General features: G+C 50.5%; 1 protein-coding gene and 1 long non-coding RNA gene across 3 annotated transcripts; one reads left to right on the forward strand and one right to left on the reverse strand.

The window, feature by feature from the left end:
- Positions 1 to 18,135: 18,135 nt before the first annotated feature.
- On the reverse strand, positions 18,136 to 21,278 carry LOC309870984. Of its 2 annotated transcripts, none has more exons than XR_014314922.1 (3): positions 20,875 to 21,278; positions 20,122 to 20,495; positions 18,136 to 18,431 (listed from the first exon to the last, which is right to left on the reverse strand). It is a non-coding gene; the product is annotated as an uncharacterized lncRNA (long non-coding RNA). The 2 variants fall into 2 exon arrangements; XR_014314923.1 differs by having other exon boundaries at positions 18,136 to 19,422.
- Positions 20,168 to 22,833, forward strand: NKX2-2 (NK2 homeobox 2; the record flags this gene model as incomplete). The annotated part of the gene is made up of 2 exons (XM_082743638.1): positions 20,168 to 20,426; positions 21,362 to 22,833. 2 exons carry the CDS (start codon positions 20,168 to 20,170, stop codon positions 21,922 to 21,924), a joined length of 822 nt encoding a protein of 273 aa, XP_082599764.1. The 3' UTR covers positions 21,925 to 22,833.
- Positions 22,834 to 23,115: the final 282 nt, after the last annotated feature.

The following is a 23,115-nucleotide window of genomic DNA, read 5'->3' on the forward strand; positions in this document are numbered from 1 at the left end:
ATTAATTGACTGGAATTGAACTAATCAGACTCCCTGCCAGTTCTCAACATGCCACCATCAAAGGGATGAAGTTGCTCAGAGCAGGGCTGAGAAATACCCTCCCCATTCCAGGGGGAACCACCTGCCCCCTAGTGCTAGAACACCTAGAACATCTTCTGACCACCCAGGAAAGCTAATGTTTCCTACAACAGTACAACTTCAGAACCAGCAAACCCCAGGACACTTCTTAAAATGCTCCATTACCTGTAGCTCCATTACTTCAGCAGAATTTGGACAAATACGTTCTAGAAATACTTCCAACTACAGAAAGAAACAAACAAAAAAAGCACATTAGCTCTAAATTAAGTTTTAACTGTTATAACCATAAAAACCTCATTCCTCAAGCATTTATTATAATTTAAAATTTTAGCAATGTAGGCTAGAAGGGAATAAAATGAACATCTGGTCTCAACTCCACTAATTATTTACAGTTTGGGTCCCCCAAAAATTTCTGAAAAAAAAACAAAAACAAAAACAAAAACAAAAACTGAGCATTTCAAAAAGTAGGGGGTATTGATAAACTTCCCGTCATCTTTACTCGGGAAAAACAGTAAGTAAATTTTAAGGATTCATCATTGGTAAAACACCACACAGGGCATTCCTTTTCTGCCTTGTCTCACACTTGTGCCATCTGAGATTCTTGAGACATCATTTTCCAAATCAGTATTTATTACCCACCCTGGAGGAGAAACCATGGGAACACGTTTCAATATTTATCAGCATTCACTTTGGAACATTTTGTCACCTTCACATCTTCATACTGTCCCAAACGAGTTTCCTTTCCTTCTCTCTGACAGTACCAGAGGTGGGGAGCCCCCCCCTCTCTGCTGGTAGTCTTATATAGAGTACTTGAAAACCGCTGTTTCCATTGCTCCTCCAGGAAAGAAATACCATATTATAGGGAATGTGGATAAATGTTCTCTGTCTGTGGTTGATAAATGCTGGTCTAGGCAACAAAGACAGGGAAAGTGTGCCTGGCATTGTCGTGGGGAGGAGGGAAAGACAGTATCCCCCAAAGCCTAAGATAGGAAGAATATGCCACCTCCACCCTCCAAAACACAAGTAAGAATCATCTGTCATATCTGCCTGGAATGAATAGTACTGGATGTTCTCCTGGACAAACGGCCCCTGCAAATCCCAAGGGGTGTTTTGCATATGCATCCCTTTGGGGGTCTATCAATATTGGTGCTGTGTTTACGAAACAAGTCATCACCAACCACAGTCTCTCTTTTCCCCTCTAGTTACCATATGTAAACACTTCTGTGATTCTAAGTGTGGGGTTTTCAGAAAGCAGTATATCTCGCTCTCTCCTCATGCATAGCAAGCATCCATTCCTGCTGTGAGGAGGCCTCTGGGAGGTAGTACAAGGCCATCGTCATACTTTTTCCACAAGAAAACCTGGGTCTTCCACTTAAATGACCTTCCAGTTTTGCAGACTTGGACCCAAAGAAAAGGTGTTTTCAACATCTCGCTACAAACAACTCAACTGCTCTAACAATGAAGTGGTATTTCCCCCAGGATGGAAACACGTGCTGGGGAGAATAAACAACCCTCTGAATGCTATCTGTAACAGCTCCATCTGCTGGTTCCCAGATAATGTTACAGATCTGACAGGTGGACATCGATCATATTGATCCAATAATAAACAGTGCTTTATAATAGAAGTCTTGTCGTCTTTCTTCTCAGTCCATCCAGAACTGCTCCTGGCCCAGATACCAGCCTGCATGCACAAACAGCAACTGGGGATCCTAAAATAGAGTGCAGGGCTCGCTTTGGAAGACAGTCAGGCTAAATACGGAACTCTCCAGAATAAAGGATGTGACAAAAAGACTGTCCTGCCCTCTTTGCGATTTTAGACAACACAACTTCCTCTTCCATTCCTTGGGTTTTCATACCCTAAGATGCAAGTAGTGACACTTGCAACTCAGGCCAAATGACGGTAAGAGGATTATAGTAATGAGGCCGTGCTTGGTATGCTGTGAGCTCCTAAAACCCATGAGTCATATAAAGATCAAGGCATTATAATTACATCTTAATATTCACCGACAGTTACCAGAAATGCCTAAAATCTCCCATTAATTCAGTGAGAATTAGATGTCTATCAGAGTTAGATACTACGATATGAAAAAAAAATAGGGGTGGAGAGAAAAGATGTGACAGAGTGATAGGAGATAGAGACCAAATATACAGAGTTCATAGTTGCTTCATCAGCAAAAAGAACAGTCCTAGGTAACTTGCTTGTTCTTCCTGTTCTATTCAATATATACATGCCCACTCTCTTAATGGGAATGCCATTCCAAATTATTACTTTCATCCTTTTTTATTATTTTTTAAGATTTTATTTATTTATTTGACAGAAAGAGATTACATGTAGGCAGAGAGGCAGGCAGAGAGAGAAAGGAGGAAGCAGGCTCCCTGCTGAGCAGAGAGCCCGATGTGGGACTCGATCCCAGAGCTCTGGGATCACGACCCGAGCCAAAGGCAGCGGCCTAACCCACTGAGCCACCCAGGCACCCCTATTTTCATCCTTTTAAAAGTCAAATGCCAGATGCTTACCATCAACTGCACATACTGCATAATACTCAGAGGCGGGCACTTGACCCGGACTAAACTTTGGCATTACAGGGTATGGCTTGGGGCTTTGGAGCCTCCAAGATCTTCATCATGCCTGACCTTAAATCATTCCAAGTATTACAGGGTGAACTGTGTCCTCTTTAAAAAAGTATATTGGAATCCAAACCCATAGTACCTTCTGAATGGGGCCTTCTTTAGAAATGGATTCTTTACAGAAGTAATTAATTAAAAGGTCACAAGGGTGAGCCCTAATCCCACATCTGGTTTTCTTATAAAAAGGGGAAATTTGGGAACATGGGCAGACACAGGCAGAGATAACACAATTTGAAGAGACACCAGGAGAAGAAGGCCATCTGCAACCCAAGGAGAAAGACTTGGAACCTTCCCTCACCACTCTCAGAGGGAGCCATCTCTGTGACATCTTAATTTTAGACTTCTATCCAGAACCACGAGACAATAAATTTCTACCATTTAATCCATCTAGTTTGGGATACTTGTTGCCTTAGCAACTTAATACACCAGGTAGACACACAATCTAAGTAAAATCAGTGAGCTTGTTAATTGATGGATGGATTGGTTGGCTGATTAACCAGTAGAATAATTTTAGAAGAAACAAGACAAGAGTCATTGTATTTCCTCTATGCAGAACATAATAACTGGGATAAATGGAAATGCCATTTCCTCTAAAGGGAAATCCTCACAATATAAAAAGTTCATATGCAAACAATTTTAAATTTAAGCCCAACAAGGTTTATAAATTCTCAGACGATCTTTAAACTGACAAGAGAAAAAAGGAAACTTTTTCCTCATTGCCAAATCCTTTATCAAATTCACTTCCATGATGCTTCCCATTGAAATTGAAAACTGTCAAAGAATCACTGAGATTTATGATGAGTTGTTTCTTTCCCCAACAGCAACATCAGCATCGGTTAAAATTTGACAACCATAATCTAGATGACAATTTTGTGATTGGGTCGAATGTAATTTGTTCTTCCTCCACTGCTGTAATTGTTCAGACCTTATCACTGACTTTATTGTGATATCAGCCATGATACCTTTCTCTCCCAAAAGATCTCCCGAAGAGCTAAACTCACCAGAGTCAGATAAATATTAACTTCTCCAGGAAAACCCTAGAGGGCTTGAAAGCAACCTTGTAATTCAGCCAATGGATTGCCCATCACCTATGGAAAGGTGCTCAGGATGGGGAAAGCATAACAAAGTAAAATTTCCTATCCTTATCTGTTCTTCCTAACAAGTGAACATGTCAGAAAGTTGGTGACCGTGAATCCAGAATAATTAGAGGAAATATCAATTCATTCACTCCCAATGTCTGTTCTAAGTGTTTTACTTCCAGCATTGCAGTGAGGCCAGATGATTTCTAGGAAAATTTAAGCTAAATGCTTCTTCTCCAGGTTGTGCAAGCCCAAGCAATATGTCATCCCTTGACATTCCTTTCCTTAGTAGGGACCTCATAACCTCCAGGAGAGATACAAGACAAAGAAGTAAGACAGGGCATTGATGACGATTAAAAAAAAAAAAAACAACTTACAGAGAACCCACTGTGATAAAAGCAGAACATCTCTACCCTCTAAGTGACCTTGAGCCTGCCCCACTTAACCACAGGATTCAATTCAACCCAGTCCTATTGCCATCTAGTGATTTCCTATCCATAAGAGAAATACACCATGGAGACACACCCCCAACCAGGAACCAAAGAATCAAGTTTCCCTTACATTTAAAATGCAATACTTCTCTAAACCAGTGTTACCTGAAAGTGACACAATCTTTCATCTCAAGCTTCTCAAGTCTTCTACTGCATCCTGTTTCTGGAAAGCAATTAAACAATCTATGAATCTGTTATTTATTTCATCCTGAATGCCAGTAGCCAAGATAGTGTCCCTCATCACCCCCAACAGAATGGACCATGAATCAAAGAGAAAGAAAACATTACAAGGGGAAAATTTTTAAGAGAGAAGGCGAAAACCCTTCTGGGTAAGGAAACTCCCCAGAATTTCTCCAAACTCTCCAGAATTTCTCCAGTGACAAAGTCATGTGCCATGATGTGTGCAATGGTCAAGAGCATGGCTTCAGATAGACCTAGTTTGAAATCCCAGTGTTTCTATAACGAGAGCCCATAATAATGATGATAATTGAAGTGAGAAGTTAGAAAGTGTCTGCCATGCGTTAAGCACCTGTGCTTTGCATACACTGTCTCATCCCCTTCTCACAGCAGACAAAGAGTAAGTTCTTTCATGATCTCCATTTAACCCCGGGGAGGGAATGAGGCACAAAGAAGTATTTTGCCCCAGGTCACAAGGAAGAAGAGAAACTCATGCCCATCCACTCTGACTCCAAATTCTATGTGTAAACTCCTTAAATATCAGGTTCCTTATCTTTAAAATCAAGGTAATAATTATCGTTCCCTAGTGTGTGAGGTATTGTGGGAACTAAATGAAATTATATATATAAAAGATGTTAGTACAGTGCCAGGGACATAGCAAGTTCAGTAAAATATGTTCTATTAAGATCCAATCCCCTATACTGGCTAGAACTTATACGGCGTCTACTACTAGTGGCCCAAAACTGTAGCTAATTTGTATTTATAGTTCCTCTCATTCTCTTTCTAAATTTGCATGGTTCTTGGAATCCAAAATCCCTGTTTGGAAAGAAGGCAATCCTGGCCTTAATATCAGCAGGCCTCTTCATTCATTTCAGAGAATCAGAGACCAAGATGAGCAATATTGCACTATTTCAAAGTACACTGCAAACCTAAGTTTACTCTAGGAGGATTAAAGACTTAGGGATCTTGTACATTCAGCCTCAACAGGGCTCATTTTACCTTCAAAACCCAAAACAAGTTCCTTGATTTTCCTCTCATCTACAAACAACTGGGTGTTTTTATGGACTGTAAAGGGCATTATGTTGGCTGCATATATTTGTCTTATAGGAAGTGTATCCAATGTCTGTCCTGAACCAGGAAGGACAAAATTTGGGACAAAGGACCCAGAATTGTGTGGCATTGTGTGGCTGTAGTTGTTGAAAAACTTAGCTCAAGACTTTCCATAAACACTCATGGATCCTGGGGCAGAATTGTCAACATTGGTTAATTAGGGGGTATTATGGTTAATTTTGTGGCTGGGTCACAGTGCCCAGAAATATAGTCAAATATTATTTCTGTGAGGGTGTTTTTGAATGAAATTAACATTTAAATTAGTGGACTTTGGGTACAGCAGTTTGCCCTCCCTAATGTGGGTGAGCCCCAACCAACCAAATGAAGGCATGAATAGAACGAGATTTGTATCCCTCCCCAGCACAGGAAGGAATTCTCCAGGGGCACCCGGGTGGCTCAGTCAGCCAGGCATCTGACTCAATTTCAGTTCAGGTCATGATCTCAGGGTTGTGAGATCAAGCCCCACATCCAGCTCCATGCCCAGCAGGGAGTCTGCTTGAGATTCTCTCACTCCTTCTCTCTCTGCTCCTCCCCAATGCACACCTTCTCTCTCTCTCTCTCTCTCTCTCTCTCTCTCCCTCTCTCACACACACACACACACACTCCAAAATAAATAAATAAATATTAAAAAACGAAAGATGGAATTCTCTAGCCTGATGGTCTTTAGACTTGAAATGCAACATCAGCTCTTCTGTGGGTCTCCAGCTTGTCAGCTCGCTCTGCACATTCTGGATTTGTTGGACTCTGTAGTCACATGAACCAACTTCTTAAGATGGATCTCTTTGGTCTTGTTTTGTTGTTTTTTTTTTAAAGATTTTATTTTTATTTATTTGACAGACAGAAATCACAAGTAGGCAGAGAGGCAGGCAGAGAGAGAAGGGGAGGCAGGCTCCCTGCTGAGCAGAAAGCCCATTGTCGGGCTCCATCCCAGGACCCTGAGACCGTGACCTGAGCTGATGGCAGACAGAGGCTTTAACCCACTGAGCCACCCAGGCACCCTCTTTGGTCTTGTTTTAATGCTGTGTTTTAAACTTCCTGAAACTGTGGAATTTGAGCTTTTTTTTCTTGTATTTGGTAATGAGCCACTCATTGTTGGTCAGAAATATATACAGAAGTCTTCCATGATAACTTAAGTTCCTGAGAACCACTGAGAATCACAAATTGTGCAGGTTCGTGGGCTCCTTTCAGGTTCTCATCATTTTCTATGTCTGACTTTTCCCTCAGCACTTTCTAGTACTCTGCTTGCCATGGGTAATTTGGATATCCCAAGCATCAAAAGAATGGTGTTAATTTAAAGTTTTTAATTCCATGGGTCCATGGTGGGGACCAAGGGAAAGGAAGCTCTTCTTTACAGAAAAATGCCAGCAAGTGCAGGCATTGGGATTCAGAGCAATGAGATTCAGGCAATGGATGCTAAAACAAGTGGCTGGAAATTATTGGGCAATATTTACACAGTGACAAAGAATATTGAAACAATACTAAAGTATTGCTTACTCCTCAGATTGCTTAATAATCATTTACTAATTCACATGGGTCAATCATCACCTTAACCAAGTGATCAAATGTAGTCTCACTAATAGAGGGATTAGCTTCCTAATGAGATTCAATGTGACATGCCACACATGTGATGTTCCCTATCCAGACTCGGATCTAGCATCCGGTTATGGCTGTGTGTGGCACAGAGGGGCAAGGGAAATGACACCAGGAGAAAACAGTCTGGCCGATCCAGAATGGGGATTGGCCTTAATTCCAAGTAGTTTAATGCAAAGAAATTGCCTTTACATAGAGCGATTCAGCATATGTGGCAAAGTGTTAATAATTGTTGAATCAAAGTTGAGGGTGTACACATGTTCCATCACTATTTTTCAACGTTTCTGTTTGAAAATACTCAGAAAAGGGACCAAGAAATGAAAAATAGCTTTCAGGTTTACTCTTCCCCTATCTCCACCAGCCCCTCCCAGCTTCTAGTAGAGCATGTGCTTTCTAGACTTGATGGGGAAAAAAAAGAATAGAGGGGAAAAAAAGGATGCATTCAATATTTTTAAACAGCTTTATTGAGATATTGAGATACTGAGACATACCATACAATTTGCCTAATTTAATCTGTATAAGTCAATGGTTTTTAGTATGTTCATAGAGTTGTGTGATCATCTCTCTACAGTGTTTTTAGAACATTTTCATTACCCCAGATAGAAACCTCCCACCCCTTAGCTATCATTCTTCAGCTGCCCCAGGGTCCCCAACCTTAGGCAACCACTAATCTAGTTTTTATCTCTAGATGCATCTGATTTTTACTTCTTGAAGATTTGACACATGTTACCAAATTCCTTGGCCACTGGCGATGCTTTAACAAAATGATCTGTGTCCTGCTGCATTTGTTCACCCAGGCTCTCTGCAAGAGATAAGAGGGAGCTGGTATCATTCTCAACCTCTGGGGGCCTAAAAGCCTCATAAGACCAGGCCTTCTGCCTTCCAGCCATACTAAGGAGTGCCCTGGAGGAAAAGAAGTGGGTCTGCTTTCAAATAAAATGGACCACCATTCCAGGTCAGATGAGCTCAGTTGACTCTTCCACTGGCTGAGGGCAGGTAGAAGGGGCATTGCATACTTGCAGAGTCTCCCCCACACCTCATTTGTGTTCTGATGATATCTGCAGATGCTCAGCGACCCCCACCATAGCTAGGTCACTGACTTTCCTCCATCTCAGCTCCATTTCCATGAAGCTCCCTTGGCCACCATGCATGATGCCCAGGTGAACCACAAGCAAGGCAGCTGTCTTCCTTGAATGGCTGGACTGCATAGCGGCCCAGGCATCTGTAAGGAGCAAGGAAGTCTTCCTGCAAGAACAATGGTAGAACTCTTCTTGAGACAATGCAATTACATTCTTGCTCAATTCAAAACAGTCTCAAGTTTTTGTTTCGGTTGATTTTTACTTTTAAGTATCAAGAACAGCTCACTCCTGGAGGCAAACAACACAAGCACCTTGTGGCTGATGTTAACCTTTGAAGAATTTCATGGAGGAAGGTTTTATCAGTGTTAAAAGTTCATGAATTTTGAGCCCATGGATAGAACAGCAATGTCTCTGAAGTAATACTAATATAAAAGACTATAGAACTAAGAAAAGACACTTCATGAACTGTGCTTAGGTCTGAGGACGTTGAAGTGTGTCATGTTTAGCCCTGGATTGCTAGCCAGATAAGCCCAATAAGAGGCCAACTGAGTTTTATCTTAAACAGTTGCATTTTATTTAAATCTTGCTCCCCACTGCATCTCTTTTATAATAGATTTTTATAATCATTTGCCTATTTGATGACCTGGTATATTTGCTATGTTTGACTAGGGCTTCCTACATGGAGAATGACATAAAGACTTATTTGATGTAGTCTTTGCTCACATCTCTGTTTTCCACCCCAATACCATATACACTCTCTAAGCTCACAGTGTGCATCTCTGTTCACTGTGTAGCCGGTGTCAGGGATATGGGCAGGAGAAACCACAAGTCTCCCTCTAGGGCATTTCCTAGACAAAGAGAGAAGGACTACAAATGTGAAGGTCTGCCTTCACATCCCCCTGTCCAATTTTGGGCATGAAACAATATTTTGAACCAAAGAAACCATTCATTGGTGATCCCAGAGTTTACATCTGGAGGTTAGGTAAAATCGAAAATACACTTTAGATTTGGAAATTTAACCATAAATAAAGGCTTAAAATCCCAGAAAAAAAAAAAAAAAGAATGAAATGCGGTAGTAATCTTCCAAGATCAACGGCTCCCACAGGCTTGAGGGTAGCCCCAAATCCCTCTGCAGTAACTGAATATTTCTGGTAGCTCACTCTATAGCCCAAGAGAGCAGACCTGGGGAGGTACTGTTTGTGCTTGGCACTTAAGGTTAAGAGCTTCATTTTATAGCTCCTTTTTGCACCTGTTGAATGAGTCCCCCCCCCCCATATCCACTCCCCCCTTCTCTCCCACCCTCTTCCTACAGCATCATTTTTCTGTCCTTAACTGCCACCTAAGGACCGTTATCCAGTGCACACAGACCCAGGGTAACTTGTAATAGTGAAGTCAAATGCTTATGTTTTTCCCTGCAGTAGGGCAACATTTTTCATCTCTTATTTTCCTTGGCCAGATGGAAGATGTCATTCAGGGAACCCCAGGTGTTTTGAAGATGAAAAGGAAGGTAGGGGGCCTGGCTCAGTGCTTATTAACCACAGAGAGAATTTGGTTCACTTCAAGAAATAGTAAAATAATGGCACAGGAGAGACAATGACTCTTAATGAATTCATGTGAGTAAAGTGTAAGGTGGCCAGTCCACGGACATGCAGTCCCGAGGCCTTCTTCTGGAAGAGACAAAACAAAACAATTGTTTTCTATTACTACACAGTATTTACCTCCCTCTCCTGAAGCAATTTCATATCCAATGCCAGGATTGCCTCTGTCTGAGTGCTTTGGCTCCCATTTAATTTAAATAAGGTGGGTGATATCTGACACTGGAGTCCACAGTCCGGCTTGAGGTAGGACTAATCTCTGGTGCTCCCTCAACCAGATGAACAGTTCCACCTCCAACTCTGCTTTCAGAAACTCCCTCCCTAAGGAGCCAGGAGGCCCCCACCCTCACATCCCACAGGGCTGAACATCTTCAGCTTTCAAATACCACCTTTCAGACCAAAGTCCCATGGAACGCATCACCCGCCTGGAAAATAAAACAGCCTCCCAGGCCCTGGGGGGGGGGGGGTAGGAAACAGAAAAACTACGGAAATAAATCCCAGAGGCTGCCTCTAATCCTGGACAGGTGGCACCTTGGCACAAGTGCACTGAAATCACTTTCTTCCTAGGCTGCAGAGAGCTGGATCCCTTTCCCAGAAAGACCAACACCCCTCAATCTGGAGGGAGAAGGCGTCCTGGGGGTGGAGCCTAAAGCCCAGAGCGAGAGGTCTGTGACCTCCCGCGAAGTCGTGCTATCCGCCTTCGGTCGGCGTATCTAATGTAAACGCTGTTTCACACATAAATAACGTGCCACATCTGGCCCTTCGGTTTTATGGCGTCTTAGCGACCAAGCAATTTATAGATGGCGACCTTGTTAACCAGCAGCCGAGCTCTTCAGGGACTGCAGCGTCCAAGGCACCGCCGCGGCCGAAGAAAGGCTAGAGAGTGGAGACTCCCGGGGTCCCAATCTCCAGCTCAGAGGGGCGCTAAGGAGAGGGAACCTACCCGCCCTTTTGGGGGGGTGAGGGCCAAGGCAAGGTGGTAGCCCCCTCCCCCAAGCCGGCCATGTGGCAGTGAAAGAGCCATCGAAGCCCAAGTGTGTTTGCGCTCATACCCAATTTATTACCGCTGAACATATGGCCAATATTTTGACTCACGTCAGTCGGGCAAGGAAAACAAACAGAGCGCGCGCGGCGCGGGGGAACGGCCCCCTCCGCGGAGGCTGCGCTGCCGCCGCGGGGCCGGGAGCCGGGAGGGTGGGGCCGCCGGGCGGGGAGTTGGGGCCGGGAGGGGGAGAGCTCGCCGGCCGGCCGCGCCGCGCCACTGCCCGAGCGCCAGCCACTTTGCGGCTCGGGATAAAGAGCGGCCGGGGACCCGCACGCTCGCCGAGCACCCGCCCAGCGGCGCGCCGCGCTCCAGGTAAGCAAGCCTCCTGTTGGAGCGCGGGGCCGGCGTACGGGGGGGTGCGAGGAACGCGGCGGAGCCCGCGAGCCGCAGTGGAGCCAGCTTCGCCCCTCGCTGTCAGGAGCTGGCCTCCCCTGCCGCCGCGGATCGGGACGCTCTCCAGGCACGGTCCTTGCGGCGGGCGAGGGGAGAGGTTTCTCCGGGCACTGCCATCCTCGCCAAGCTGTGCCAGGCTTTGGGGTCCTCTGCGCGCCCTCTGGAGCGCCCCTCCCTCTCGCTGCGCCCGACTCGGCTGGGTCCCCTAGCCACGGAGTCCGGAAGCAGCAGGTGGGCAAGTGCTGGGCGTCTGAGGTCTTCCTCTGACTCCTCAGGTTCTGGGGGGCGGGGGCAATCGGGGAGGGGCCGGCCCCGCCCGTCGCGCCCGCGGACAGGAAAAGTTTTACCTGCCGCCGAGGCCAGGTGCTCCCGCCGTCGCGCGCTTCCCCGCGGGGCCGCGGAAATGGGTCTGCCCTAAGGGGCTGGGCAGGTGCGCGGCCGGGAGGAGGGCCGCGGTGTTGTTCCCGGCCCCGCCCCGGAGGGCGCGTGGTGGAGGAGGGGCGCTTGGAGGGGGGCTGGTCCGGGTAGGTGGAGGGCTAGATAAAGACGCGCCTTGAAACGCGGCGTGGCTGTCGCGGCGGCGCCGGGGAGTGGGAGGAGGAGCGGGCGCGCCGGGCGCCTCGCCAGCCCCCTCCCCACTGCTGGGTGCCGGATGCTCCAGGGCTGCCCTGGCTGCTCTAAGGGAGGGCGCACCTCTGCACCCACCTCCGCCTGGTGAGTCTCCCCTGTGCGCCGTGGGTGCTCGGGACTGGGAGCTAAATCCGAGGTAGAAGTCCCGAAGGTAATTTGGAGGTGGTACCTAGTGGAGAAAGAGATTCTCCTCCCGCGGAACCGGGCCTCGAGGTGGAGGGGCTATGAGCAGGAGTAGGGTAAGTGGCGGGAGTCGCAGGCAGGAAGGTCCAGGGCTGGGGGGCCAAGCAGTGGTCTGGGATCGCGGCGGAAGGCAGCCTAAACTCGGACTTTGAGGGGATGAGTGTCGCCCGGGCCGCGCCGGGCACCAGACAGTTCTCATTTACGTCAGTAGAGATCGCCAGAGCATCAGAAATGAACCTCGGTGGGGTCTGCTGAGGTCCCGGTTTCCCAGGGGCTCTCTCTCCGCTCCAGCCCCTTTCCCCAGCCACACAAGAACACTACAAGGAGCAAGGAGCCCTTTGGCGCACCTCTCGGGCCTCCTCGACGCTGGTGGCCTTGGGGGGTAGAAAGGGAGCGTTGCGTCTGAAGGAGGGTCGCAGACCTCTGGCGTTCAAGATTGGAGACCTGAGAGGAAGATGCCCAGGACCCCCTCCCTCTAGTGCCTGAGGGCCCTCACAGGTCGGTTCCTCGTCCCTCCCGACCCCAGCCCTTCTCAGCGCAGGCGAGAACTTGGCTTCCCCGCGCCGGCGACGACTATATTTCACATCAGCCCGCCTGACCCAGCGTTAAGTGCTGCATACTAACCGGTTAGAAGAGGCCGGTTGGTGTTCGAAGTCTTGTGGTAATGATTTTGTCACGTGCTAAGAAGTAAATTCAGATAAGAACATGCTTTCAGCGCCGTGTTTCCTTGAGAAACCCAAATCTTCTGCATTGAAATCGCCCTTATCGGGGGAAGGTCGGGCTTGGCTGGACGAACGTTCCTGAAGGCAACACTGACGCTGCGTAATCTCATTGTAACATATTTAATCATCAGAGCAGCGCGAACGAATAAAGCAAAGGGGTTCGCCCTGGGGGGACATGGCGTTTGGTTTCCCCAATAAACCAGTGACAATGGATTGGCTGGGACAGGCTCATTTGGCCCAAGGGGAGCTTAGAGCCGCATTTTTAAAGAAAACATTGGAGGGAGGCCGGTTCCATTTTGTAATGTGCCCGGAGCCACATTTCGTGTTCAATTTAACATCCATGAAAGTTAAACGGCTTTTCTCGCCTTTTATTTTATTGGAAGCATTTTCAAAGATCTCATTAAAGTGCATTTATCAAAGTCCTAACATATGTCCGCGGGGTCTTACGCCCACACAATGAGGCTGATTAATAGGAAGAGAAATCCTAATTTCTATTACAATTTTTGTCCTCAGGAGATAGCTGCCGTTCTCGTTTTCTCTCTCTCTTTTTCTTTTTCTTTCTTTCCGTTTTTTTTTTTTTCCAGATAATTGGGAAAGTGATGTATATTTCACCTTGGAAAAAAAAGGATAGGGGAAGGTAGTTCACTGAGATGACAGCAAGCTGCACCCACAATTAACTGCAGGAGAAATCCAGGCTCCAGGTGCCAAGATCGGGTCTTCTCTCCGTGGTTTCTCAGAGTGGCTGCAGAGCAGGGGTGGGGGGGACACTTTCGCCCCAGACACAGAATCTGAGCTCCTTCTCTGAGCCTGGAAAACTTATTTGCCCAACACCTTCTTGGTGACTTGGAAAGATTGTCCTTCTGGGAGGCACCCACTCATTCTTCCCCTTCTGAGGTCAATTTTAAGATTTAACACAGGATTAGTCAAAGAAAGAAAAAAAAACTCACCTTATACTTGAACCCCAAGTGGGCTAGATTTTCTTTCCATTCATGCTAGCCCTCACTTTTTGGTCCATCTGGTCCAATGGCTGTGGTTCTCTTCTGCCAGAGATTTGTTCCTGTCGTGGCCTAGCCTCAGAAAGTTGCACACGGGCAGAGCTTTAGGCCTCCCCAACACAGGCTGCAAGGAGTCACTTTCTTTCTCCCGGGAGCAGAAGGCATGCCAGTCGGTGCTTGGACCCACCGGAGACAAGCCTGACTTTCAGTTTTCTGGTTAGGAAAGGTCCCTGTTTGGGGTGGTACCCTGGGCCACACTCCTCCACTTTTTTCATCTGGAGGTCAGAGCTGACACCTGCTTCCTGAAGCGCCTGTTCCAGTACCTGGTATCGAAGCCACCATTGGGCCGCTTTGGAGGTGCGCATCTTAAAGGTGCACGTCTTTATCACCAGGCTCAGGGACCAGACTGGGCGACATTTTCCTTCCTTCCCCATTGATTTCGAGTGCACGCCACGCTCTGAGTCTCCAACCCGCGATAAAATAAACCTTCCCCCTCCGACAAAACCTTTGTGTCCTCGCGGCTAATCCTCGCCAGAGCAGGAAGGTGCAACGCGCTTTGTTTCGGGAGTGAATGAAGACAAACGCTTGCACCTTGGCGCTAACCAGACAATAAATTAATCCACTTGAACGTTGTTATCCGAGATGGGATGTGCGGGGGAATGAGAGCTCAGCCACATACTGTACAAGGGAAGGAGTTTCTTTTCAACCTCTTTTCATTCCAAAATAAGAAGAAGAAGAAAAAAAAAGAATGAAGTCAAACAAATCAGTGTTTCCAAATAAAGGGGAAAGGCCTTGTATTTTTAATGATTGGAGGCGCTTTTGTGGGTGGGAAGGGCAAGGGGGTGCCACTTAGGGCTGAGGACGCTTTAGGTTCCTCAAGGCCACCCCCCCTTTGGAGCTGGCCTGCAAGGCGCTCCCCCAGAACTTTTTCTGCCCTAAACTGCCCAGGAGGACGCGCCTAACCAGCAAGGTTTCACCAGCGGGAAAAGGGACGGATGTGAGCGGGACACCTCCCAAGAGGCCCTCAAGCCCAGAAGAGAGATGTGGAGGTGTGGGGGCGGGGCCGAATGCCTCCCCAGCACGCCCACTTTATCCACTAGCGCATCAAGCCGGGCCCCCGCGCGTGGGGTGTGCCCAGGCCTCTCCTCACTTTCCCAAATTATCTTCCTTTCTTTCCTCGTTTGCTGCCGTTCGGACCTCACCCCTCCCCCAACAGGGGGCGTAAAGCCGCGGTGTGGGGAAACTGAAAAACTGGGAGGCAGGGAGCCCCAGGGCCGCCCCCTCGCTCCGGAGTTCAGAAAAGGCGCTCGTGTTTGAGCTACCTGGGAAAGTAAACAGGTAAACACTGGGTCGACTTGGAGGGCCACTTGTCCTGGAGTGGGGCCACTTAGCGTGTGTACATTCACCTCCCCTCATGGGCCTCCGGCGATTATTCAGCTTCCCCGCCGCCCTCTCCAGCCGCCTGCGCTTCAATCCCTCCGGATTGAGGAGGAGCTTAGCCGCCTGAGAAGCCTCCCAGAAGAAGTTCCCTCTAGACTCCGGGGAGAAAGATTCCCTTCCTCTTCTCCACCTCCTCTCTGGGCCTGCAACTCCCTTTGGACCCATACTAAACGTGGGAAGAAGAAATATGGAGTGTTTTGTAGGACACCTGGAACCCCATCTTTGAGAATAAAGACCAGGGACGGGGAACCTCTAGCTGCTCCGATGACCCTGGCAGGGGGTGCTAGGTGGTGTTGTACACCAAAGACAGCCAGACTTATCTCGGGCCTAGAACATGCTGCGATCAGACTTCCGGCGTCCATCTCCACCTGCCCAAGTTTTCAGCCGCACAGGGCCGGTGGCAGAACGCTCACGAGCTCCCCCGCGCCGCTGCTTACAGAACTTAAAGCCCCAACCCAAACAAGATGGAACCAGGACATTGTCTTCTCCTGGCTGCTGGAACCTGGAGAGAATTTACTAGAGTCCCAAGCGGAGGGAGATTAGAGCACATCCAGGCAGAGCTGAAACTGGTGCAAGGCGACACTGTTTGTTTAGAATGGACAGGGTGGGGATGGCGGAGACATCAATAAAGAATTCTAGAGATGGGGCAGAGCACAGATTTGGGTTTACAGCTTTCTGGGCGCGCGAAATCTCGCCAAACTGGAGATCTCAGCTGGAAAAGACTGGGCTGTGGTGCTCCCAGAGAGACCTCTTGAGGAGTCCTCGGAATGCAATCACCTGTTTAATATTTGTGTGGAAAGGTGTGTTTGGTTGTATTCCCCCGGCTCTTCCCGGCCACATGAAATCGGGAAGAACTTCCAGCGTGCTCTGGCAGAGGACTTGCCACTGGCTGCCAGCTGGTCCCACGCCGGCCTCCCAGCATCCGCAGGCCACTCCTGGGGGACTTGCATTTTATGATCTTCCTCTAACAAGCAGAGTTTCTCCCCTTCAATTATGAGCCTCCCAGCGGTCTCCCTGCGCCTTTTCAATTGCAAATGTCAGCGCTTTGGAAGCGGTCGCGGGAACCACACGGGCAACGAAGCGATTGGGGAAAATGGACTGGTGAGGTCTCAGGAGAGAGACCCTGAGCGCAGTGGACCTCGCTCCACTGGGTGCAGAGCGCGGTGGCTGGAGGCCAGGGGGAGGCTCTTGAGACCAAGAGAAGGAAGGAAAAAATGCAACCCCAAGTCCGGGAGATGGCTGAGGGAGCTGATACCCAGGCGTTGGCCTGTGCTGACAGGCAAAGTGTGGCCGCACAAGTGCTCTTGGAAGGGGACACTGTGACCTGAGGTGTTGGAAGATCTCTGGCTAGTGGAGACCGAAGGACAGACACAGTGGGGAATGGAGCTGGTAATGAGCTGGAGGTCTCCTTCTATAGGCACCATGGTCAGCTCTCCCTCTCCTCTCCTCGATGAATTCCCAAGAGTCTGGAAATTCTGTCTTTCCTACAGACAACTGTAGGAAAATTTGTCTCTCAGGTACTATGCCCACTGAGGAGGCTCCCAGGGAGAGGGGGAGGGGCCCAAATCAGCAAGGCAGGCCGATTAGATCTTGAGGGAAAGGCCCTGTATATTGGTAAAGGGAGGGGAGACCTTGTGCATGGAGCTAGGTGGTTCCAAGGTAAGGAAAAGAACAAACTCTGAGAAGGCATCTGGGGGTGATTCCTTCCCCCATCAAAGATGGGTCTGAGGTTATGCAAAAAGGGACACATCTTACCAAAAGACAATTTTTCATCCAACCCAAGAACTGATCTGTCCCAACCAGACTCCTTTCTGGCCCTTCCCTATCCCTGGAGCCTGATCCCCCAGATATCACCCCCCTTGAGGGAGAGGAATAAGGGGAGGGACCACAGGAGGGACTTTTCTGCAAGGCTTGGGTTGAGGAACTTTTTCTCGCCAGTTATTTATTTTGCAATGGACTAACAATGGCTGGGGAAGGCCCAGCCTGTCCCTGTTTCCAAACTCTACCCGCCCCCCCCCCACACACACACACTCCTGAAGAACCAACTTCCCTCCTCCGACAGGACAGGGCGGGGAGCTCCCACGTGAAAGGGGGAAGGGGGAGGCAATGGGGAGAGAGGCTGAGAAAGACAGACTGGAGAGAGAGGAAAAAAGCACGAAAAGTAATGAGTTCGAGGAACACGATTCAAACCAGTTTCTAATTCTTGCAGGGAAAAAAGAGGAAGGAGGGGGAGAAAGGAAAAAAGAAAAAGTAGGAAGAGAAAGAGAGGAATGGGGAGCGTCGACATGAAGGGGTTTCCTTAATATTGTGGACGGATTCAGAAATGAATGAAGAGATAGTCCATTGAAAAGGGTTGAACGCCATGACAACTAGGAACAGCCTTAGATTTATTCCAAACAGTTAGGACACGTTGAAAGAGAGCGTCAATCATGTATTATTTCGCCACTGAAATAAATGCAAAAACCGAGCCGGGACAAAGGCTTCCAACGGGAGCGGGACATTTGTCTACATTTCGCTCATTGTCCGCAGCTTAGCAATCGGTTTGTATTTGTGTTTGCCCGGGTCCGACCACCCAGGACGCGCCGACGAGGGGCTCGCTCTAACCTGGGCCATTGTCACCCACGTCACATACTGGGGGCGAGGCAGCCAGGGCTACAGAAAGCCGCCGAGCGGCTCGGGGAGAGGCGCCCTCACCGGGCGCTGGCAACCCGGGGGTGGCAGGGGCGCGGCGGCGGCCGCAGCTGCGCGCGGAGAGAACCGAGCCCCGCGCGCTTCTTTGCCGGCGCTGGGGCGGCCGCGGCTAAGACCAGAGGGGAGGGCGAGACCCGGACCCCGCGTGCCGCCTTTTCTGCTCCTCCCCACCACCACCCCGCACCCCACCCCACCCCCCCACCCCCCGGCAAAGCACCTTCCTGACGCTTTTCTAGGACCGACGGGAGCATCAGGTAGCAAACCTTCCCCTCACCCACTACCCCCCCAAACCAAAAAAGAAAAAGAGAAAGAAAAGGAAGGAAGGGAGAGAGGAAGGAAAGGGAAAACTGCAAAGAAGGGCAGAAGTACAGCTTGGGCTTCTCCTCAGCGCCTAGGAGAAGGTGCTGTCCCAGGAAAGTTCAGTCCCCAGGCTGGCGAGAGGTTAGGAACCTCACACAATCCTAATGCAAGCTGGGAGCCTGGAGCAAGTGCTCCGATCGCGCCCCTGGGGCAACCAAAGGAGACGAAATTTAAGGATTTGCTTTGGAGAGGAAAACTCCAAGGAAAACAGCACCATCCGCCCGGCATGCGACCCCCTCCCCTGCGGTTTTCGGGGTCCTCACCCGGGCTGGATGCAGCTCCCCTGACCCCCACCCCACCCTTCCCCTCTTCCTTCCCGCCGCCCCCACCGCTGCTAGGAGGCCGAAGAGGGAGGAGGGCTGGAGAGTGAGGCATAATAAGGGGCAGGAAGGGCGCCGGGCCGTCTGTCCTTTCCTCCACCCAGAGAACGCGGCCGGCAGAGCCCAGAAGCTACGGGGCCGCGGACCGAACCCGGCCCAAGTTCGAGTTCCCTACCCCCACCCTACCCCTCCCCTTCCCCACTTCCCTTCCCGGGCTGCCCGCAAAGCAAGTGAACTGCGCTGTGCTCCCCGGCCGCTTAGAAATGGAAGGGGGTTGGGGAGAGAAAGAGGCGGAGTGAAGGAAATAAATAAGTCTTTAGCAAATAAAGAGTGGCTGGAGGGGGGTGGGGTCGTTTGGTGGTGGCTCCGGCCGGCCGGAGCCGTTCCCTCTCCTGGGTTTCGGGCTCTTTCGGCGTTAACTAGAATCAATTACTTGCCTTGTCATTTCTAGTACTCATCCTTAAGCCTCAACCAAAATATTGACCTAGGAGGCTTACAGAAGTTGGGCTCTTGCCATTTGAACCGGATCTTGTTTAGGGAACCACCAGCGATGAGGAGGAGAGATTTCCGCGGCTCAGCCTTCGCCCCCTCCCCCTTTTCCAAAGGCGCCACAAATCGCCAATTTTCCGGCTTGCTGGGGGCGGGCGCCCGGGGGCGGGGAGGTAGGAACCGGTGAATGTTAAGGAGGATTTTGTTGTTGTTGTTGTTCCTCTTGGTTTCTGTTTTGTTTTCTCTCCTCCTCCCCCGCTTTTTTAAAGATGCATTTTGTTAAAACGGCCTTTTCAAGTGTGTGGACTCTCGAGCGACGCGGTGGTCCTTTGTATGTAAATAGTGGGTAAAAAAGGCTCGCCCCGTCTTTGCAATTAATTGACACGTTACACCTCTCATCTTGCTCTAGAGGGCCGTTGGCTGGGAGCGCGGAGCTCCCCAAAACCCACAATTTCACATCTGCAAATACTGTCTTCATCCACTTGACTTCCAAGACCCGCCCACACGTGTCCAACCTTTGCGTTTTAATGTCTCCCCCCCTTTTTTTTTCCACCCTTCTCTCGCTCCCTCTCTCGCTCCCCCTCCCTCCCTCTCTGTTTCCCTCCCTCTTTTTCTCCCCCTCTTCTCCCCCCCTCTCCCCAGGTTCGTGAGTGGAGCCCAGCCTTATATGGACTGATCGCTCGGGCAATGGCCCATTTTTTCCTCGCCACCAGCCGCCACCGCGCGCCGAGCGGCCGCCGGAGCCCGAGCTGACGCCTCCTTGGCACCCCTCCTGGAGTTACAAACTAGGGCCCGGCCCGCAGCGCTCGGCGCGCAGGCTGCCCATTCCCTGCGTCCATTTCCTCGTGGTTTCAGAGAAGACACAGGAGCTGCGTTTGGGCTCCCCCCCCCCTTCCTTATAGTTTCTTTCTCTTTTTTTAAAATAATAATTATCTCAATTATTAAAGCCCACCCCCCTCCTCCCCTCCCCCTTTCCCTTCCCCCATACCCCTTCCCCGCCCCAACTGGGGAGCGCCACGAACTGACCAAGTGAAGCTACAACTTTGCGGCATAAATTGCGGGGTCCCGAGCCATGTCGCTGACCAACACAAAGACGGGGTTTTCGGTCAAGGACATCTTGGACCTGCCGGACACCAACGATGAGGAGGGCTCGGTGGCCGAAGGGCCGGAGGAGGAGAGCGAGGGGCCAGAGCCCGCCAAGAGGGCTGGGCCGCTAGGGCAGGGCACCCTGGACACCGTGCAGAGCCTGCCCCTGAAGAACCCCTTCTACGACAGCAGCGACAACCCCTATACGCGCTGGCTGGCCAGCACGGAGGGCCTCCAGTACTCCCGTAAGTAGCGAAACTTGGCCGCCGCGGCCGTGGCGCCTCTCATCCTGTGGCCGCAGCCCGGGCTGGAAGCTGGGGGAGAAAGGGAAAGGAGCCATTTAAACTCGATCCCTTGCCTGCTCCTCTAGAAAAATTTTTAACACTTGTTAATAATGCCCTAACTCTTTCCTCCTCTTCAACCCTCCCCCCACTGCCCCAGTACCGGAAAAAGACTTGGTCTCAGATATTTTTCCAAAGCAAGAAATTAGGAAAACGAGGGGGAGGGGAATACCTCCCAAGGGCTGCTTACAGATGTCAACCCAGGACTGATGGCTCCGGTCGGAAGCCCCCCATCCCCCTCAACCCGACAGCCGGGAGGGACTGGCCTGGAGCACTGGAGCGAGCCAGCAAACCTCGGGGTACGGGTAGAAGGTGGGGGAGGCTCCCGGTAGCTCGGGTATAAATAGCTCACCCTGCCCCCTGCACGATCATAGAGGACGCTTTGTGCAGTGCGGAGGGTGTAGAGAAAGTCCGAAAGCAAAAACGAAAGCCCCCAAAAACCTGCCTTAAATGGCCGAGCCGATCAATGCCGGGATTGTGGGGTTTTTCTTTTAAAAATCTGCCCACGTCCCTCCAGAGAGGAAACTGCTTAAGGGGGCCGGAGCCCTTAACTCGCGATGATCTTCTCTGCGCTCCACTACCCCCAAATACGCACCCACACTGTGCGAACCCCTAGAAACGCGAGCCTGGAGCCCCCATTCCTGTCGCTTCGCCTCTTTCCGCTGGGGGAAACCAACGGTTTTGTTGCGCATGGAGCAGGGCGAGGGTCAAGGCGAAGGCAGTGGGGCCGGGCTGCCCCGCGCGGAGGGCAGAGGGCGCACGGAGTAGCCGAGGCGCACAGGGTCTGGCCCCGCCGGCGCGCGGCCTCCAGGCGCCTGACGCGCTTCTCTCTCCCCCAGTGCATGGGCTGGCGGCCGGCGCGGCGCCCCAAGATTCAAGCTCCAAATCCCCGGAGCCTTCGGCCGACGAGTCACCGGACAATGACAAGGAGACCCCGGGCGGCGGGGGGGACGCGGGCAAGAAGCGGAAGCGGCGGGTGCTCTTCTCCAAGGCGCAGACCTATGAGCTGGAGCGGCGCTTCCGGCAGCAGCGGTACCTGTCAGCGCCGGAGCGGGAGCACCTAGCCAGCCTCATACGCCTCACACCCACGCAGGTCAAGATCTGGTTCCAGAACCACCGCTACAAGATGAAGCGTGCCCGGGCCGAGAAAGGTATGGAGGTGACGCCCCTACCCTCGCCGCGCCGAGTGGCCGTGCCCGTTTTGGTCAGGGACGGCAAACCGTGCCACGCGCTCAAAGCCCAGGACCTGGCAGCCGCCACTTTCCAGGCGGGCATCCCCTTTTCGGCCTACAGCGCGCAGTCTCTGCAGCACATGCAGTACAACGCCCAGTACAGCTCGGCCAGCACCCCCCAGTACCCGACAGCACACCCCCTGGTCCAGGCCCAGCAGTGGACTTGGTGAACGCCCCCCCTCTGAGACTCGCGGCCCTAGGCCCAGGCCCCACCCCGGCGGCGGCGGCAGCGAGGAGGACTCGGTCCTTACGGTGGCTATTATTATTATTATTATAATTATTACTATGGAGTCGAGTTGACTCTTGGCTCCATTGTGGAGGCGCCGGGAGGTTGCCTGCGTCTCCCTGGAGTGGCAGATTCCATCCACCCATCTCTGCCCCATCCATGCCTCTCTCGTTTTCAACCTTTGGAGAGGGCTGAACTATAAGCCGTGTTTACAGAATGTTTGCGCAGCTTTGCTTCTTTGCCTCTCCCCAGGGGGACCAAATCGTCCCCGACGTTAATGTCCTCACTTGAGAACGAGAAAAAGACCAACACACCCTTCCCCCGCCCCGCTTTTGTGAATTTTGTAAAATATGTTTGTGTGAGTAGCGATATTGTCAGCCGTCTTCTTCTAAAGCAAGTGGAGAACACTTTAAAAATATAGAGAAATTTTCTCCTTTTTTTAAAATAAGAAAATGCTAAATATTTATGGCCCTGTAAACGTTCTGACAACTGGTGGCAGATTTCGCTTTCGTTGTAAATATCGGTGGTGATTGTTGCCAAAATGATCTCAGTCCAGCGGGCCTGTTCTCCCTCCGGGCCCAATACCTTTCTTTGTGGGTTTTTGTTTGTTTGTTTGTTTATGTTTGGTTACCCCTGCTTTCTTTTCCTTTTATATTTTGTTCAGTGCAAACATTTCTCAAATATGAAAAAGGAAAAAATGTGTAGGCGAGAAGCCCCCTTGCCCCACCTCCGGGTCCTGAGCCCTGGAACTTGGAGCTCAGCGGTTCCTTGCGGTTCCCCTAGAGCGCCGGGCGCTGAAAGCTTTCGATTTTTTTAAATAAGAATTTTAATAAAAATCCTGTGTTTAAAAAAACCAAGCCCGACCCTCCCGTTTGTCTTACTTTGTCGCCCTGCGCCGGGCCTGAGGCCTAGGGCAAGGACCCCGGCCTGGCCGCTAGCCGCGATCTCACTCGCTATTCACTTCGGGGTCTGGAACCAGGGGCACCGGGGGTGCTGGAGAGGCTCTCCGAACAGGCCTAGCTCGGGCGGGCCAGCCAGGTTCTGCGCCTTGGATTCCCGGCTGGGGCAGGAGCGGTTGGCCTCGGGCCTTCGAGCCGTCCACCAGAAGCCCGAGGTCGCCCACCCTCTCCCGGGC

This window comes from Mustela nivalis, assembly GCF_964662115.1.
Source record: "Mustela nivalis genome assembly, chromosome: 8".
NCBI lineage: Eukaryota > Metazoa > Chordata > Mammalia > Carnivora > Mustelidae > Mustela > Mustela nivalis.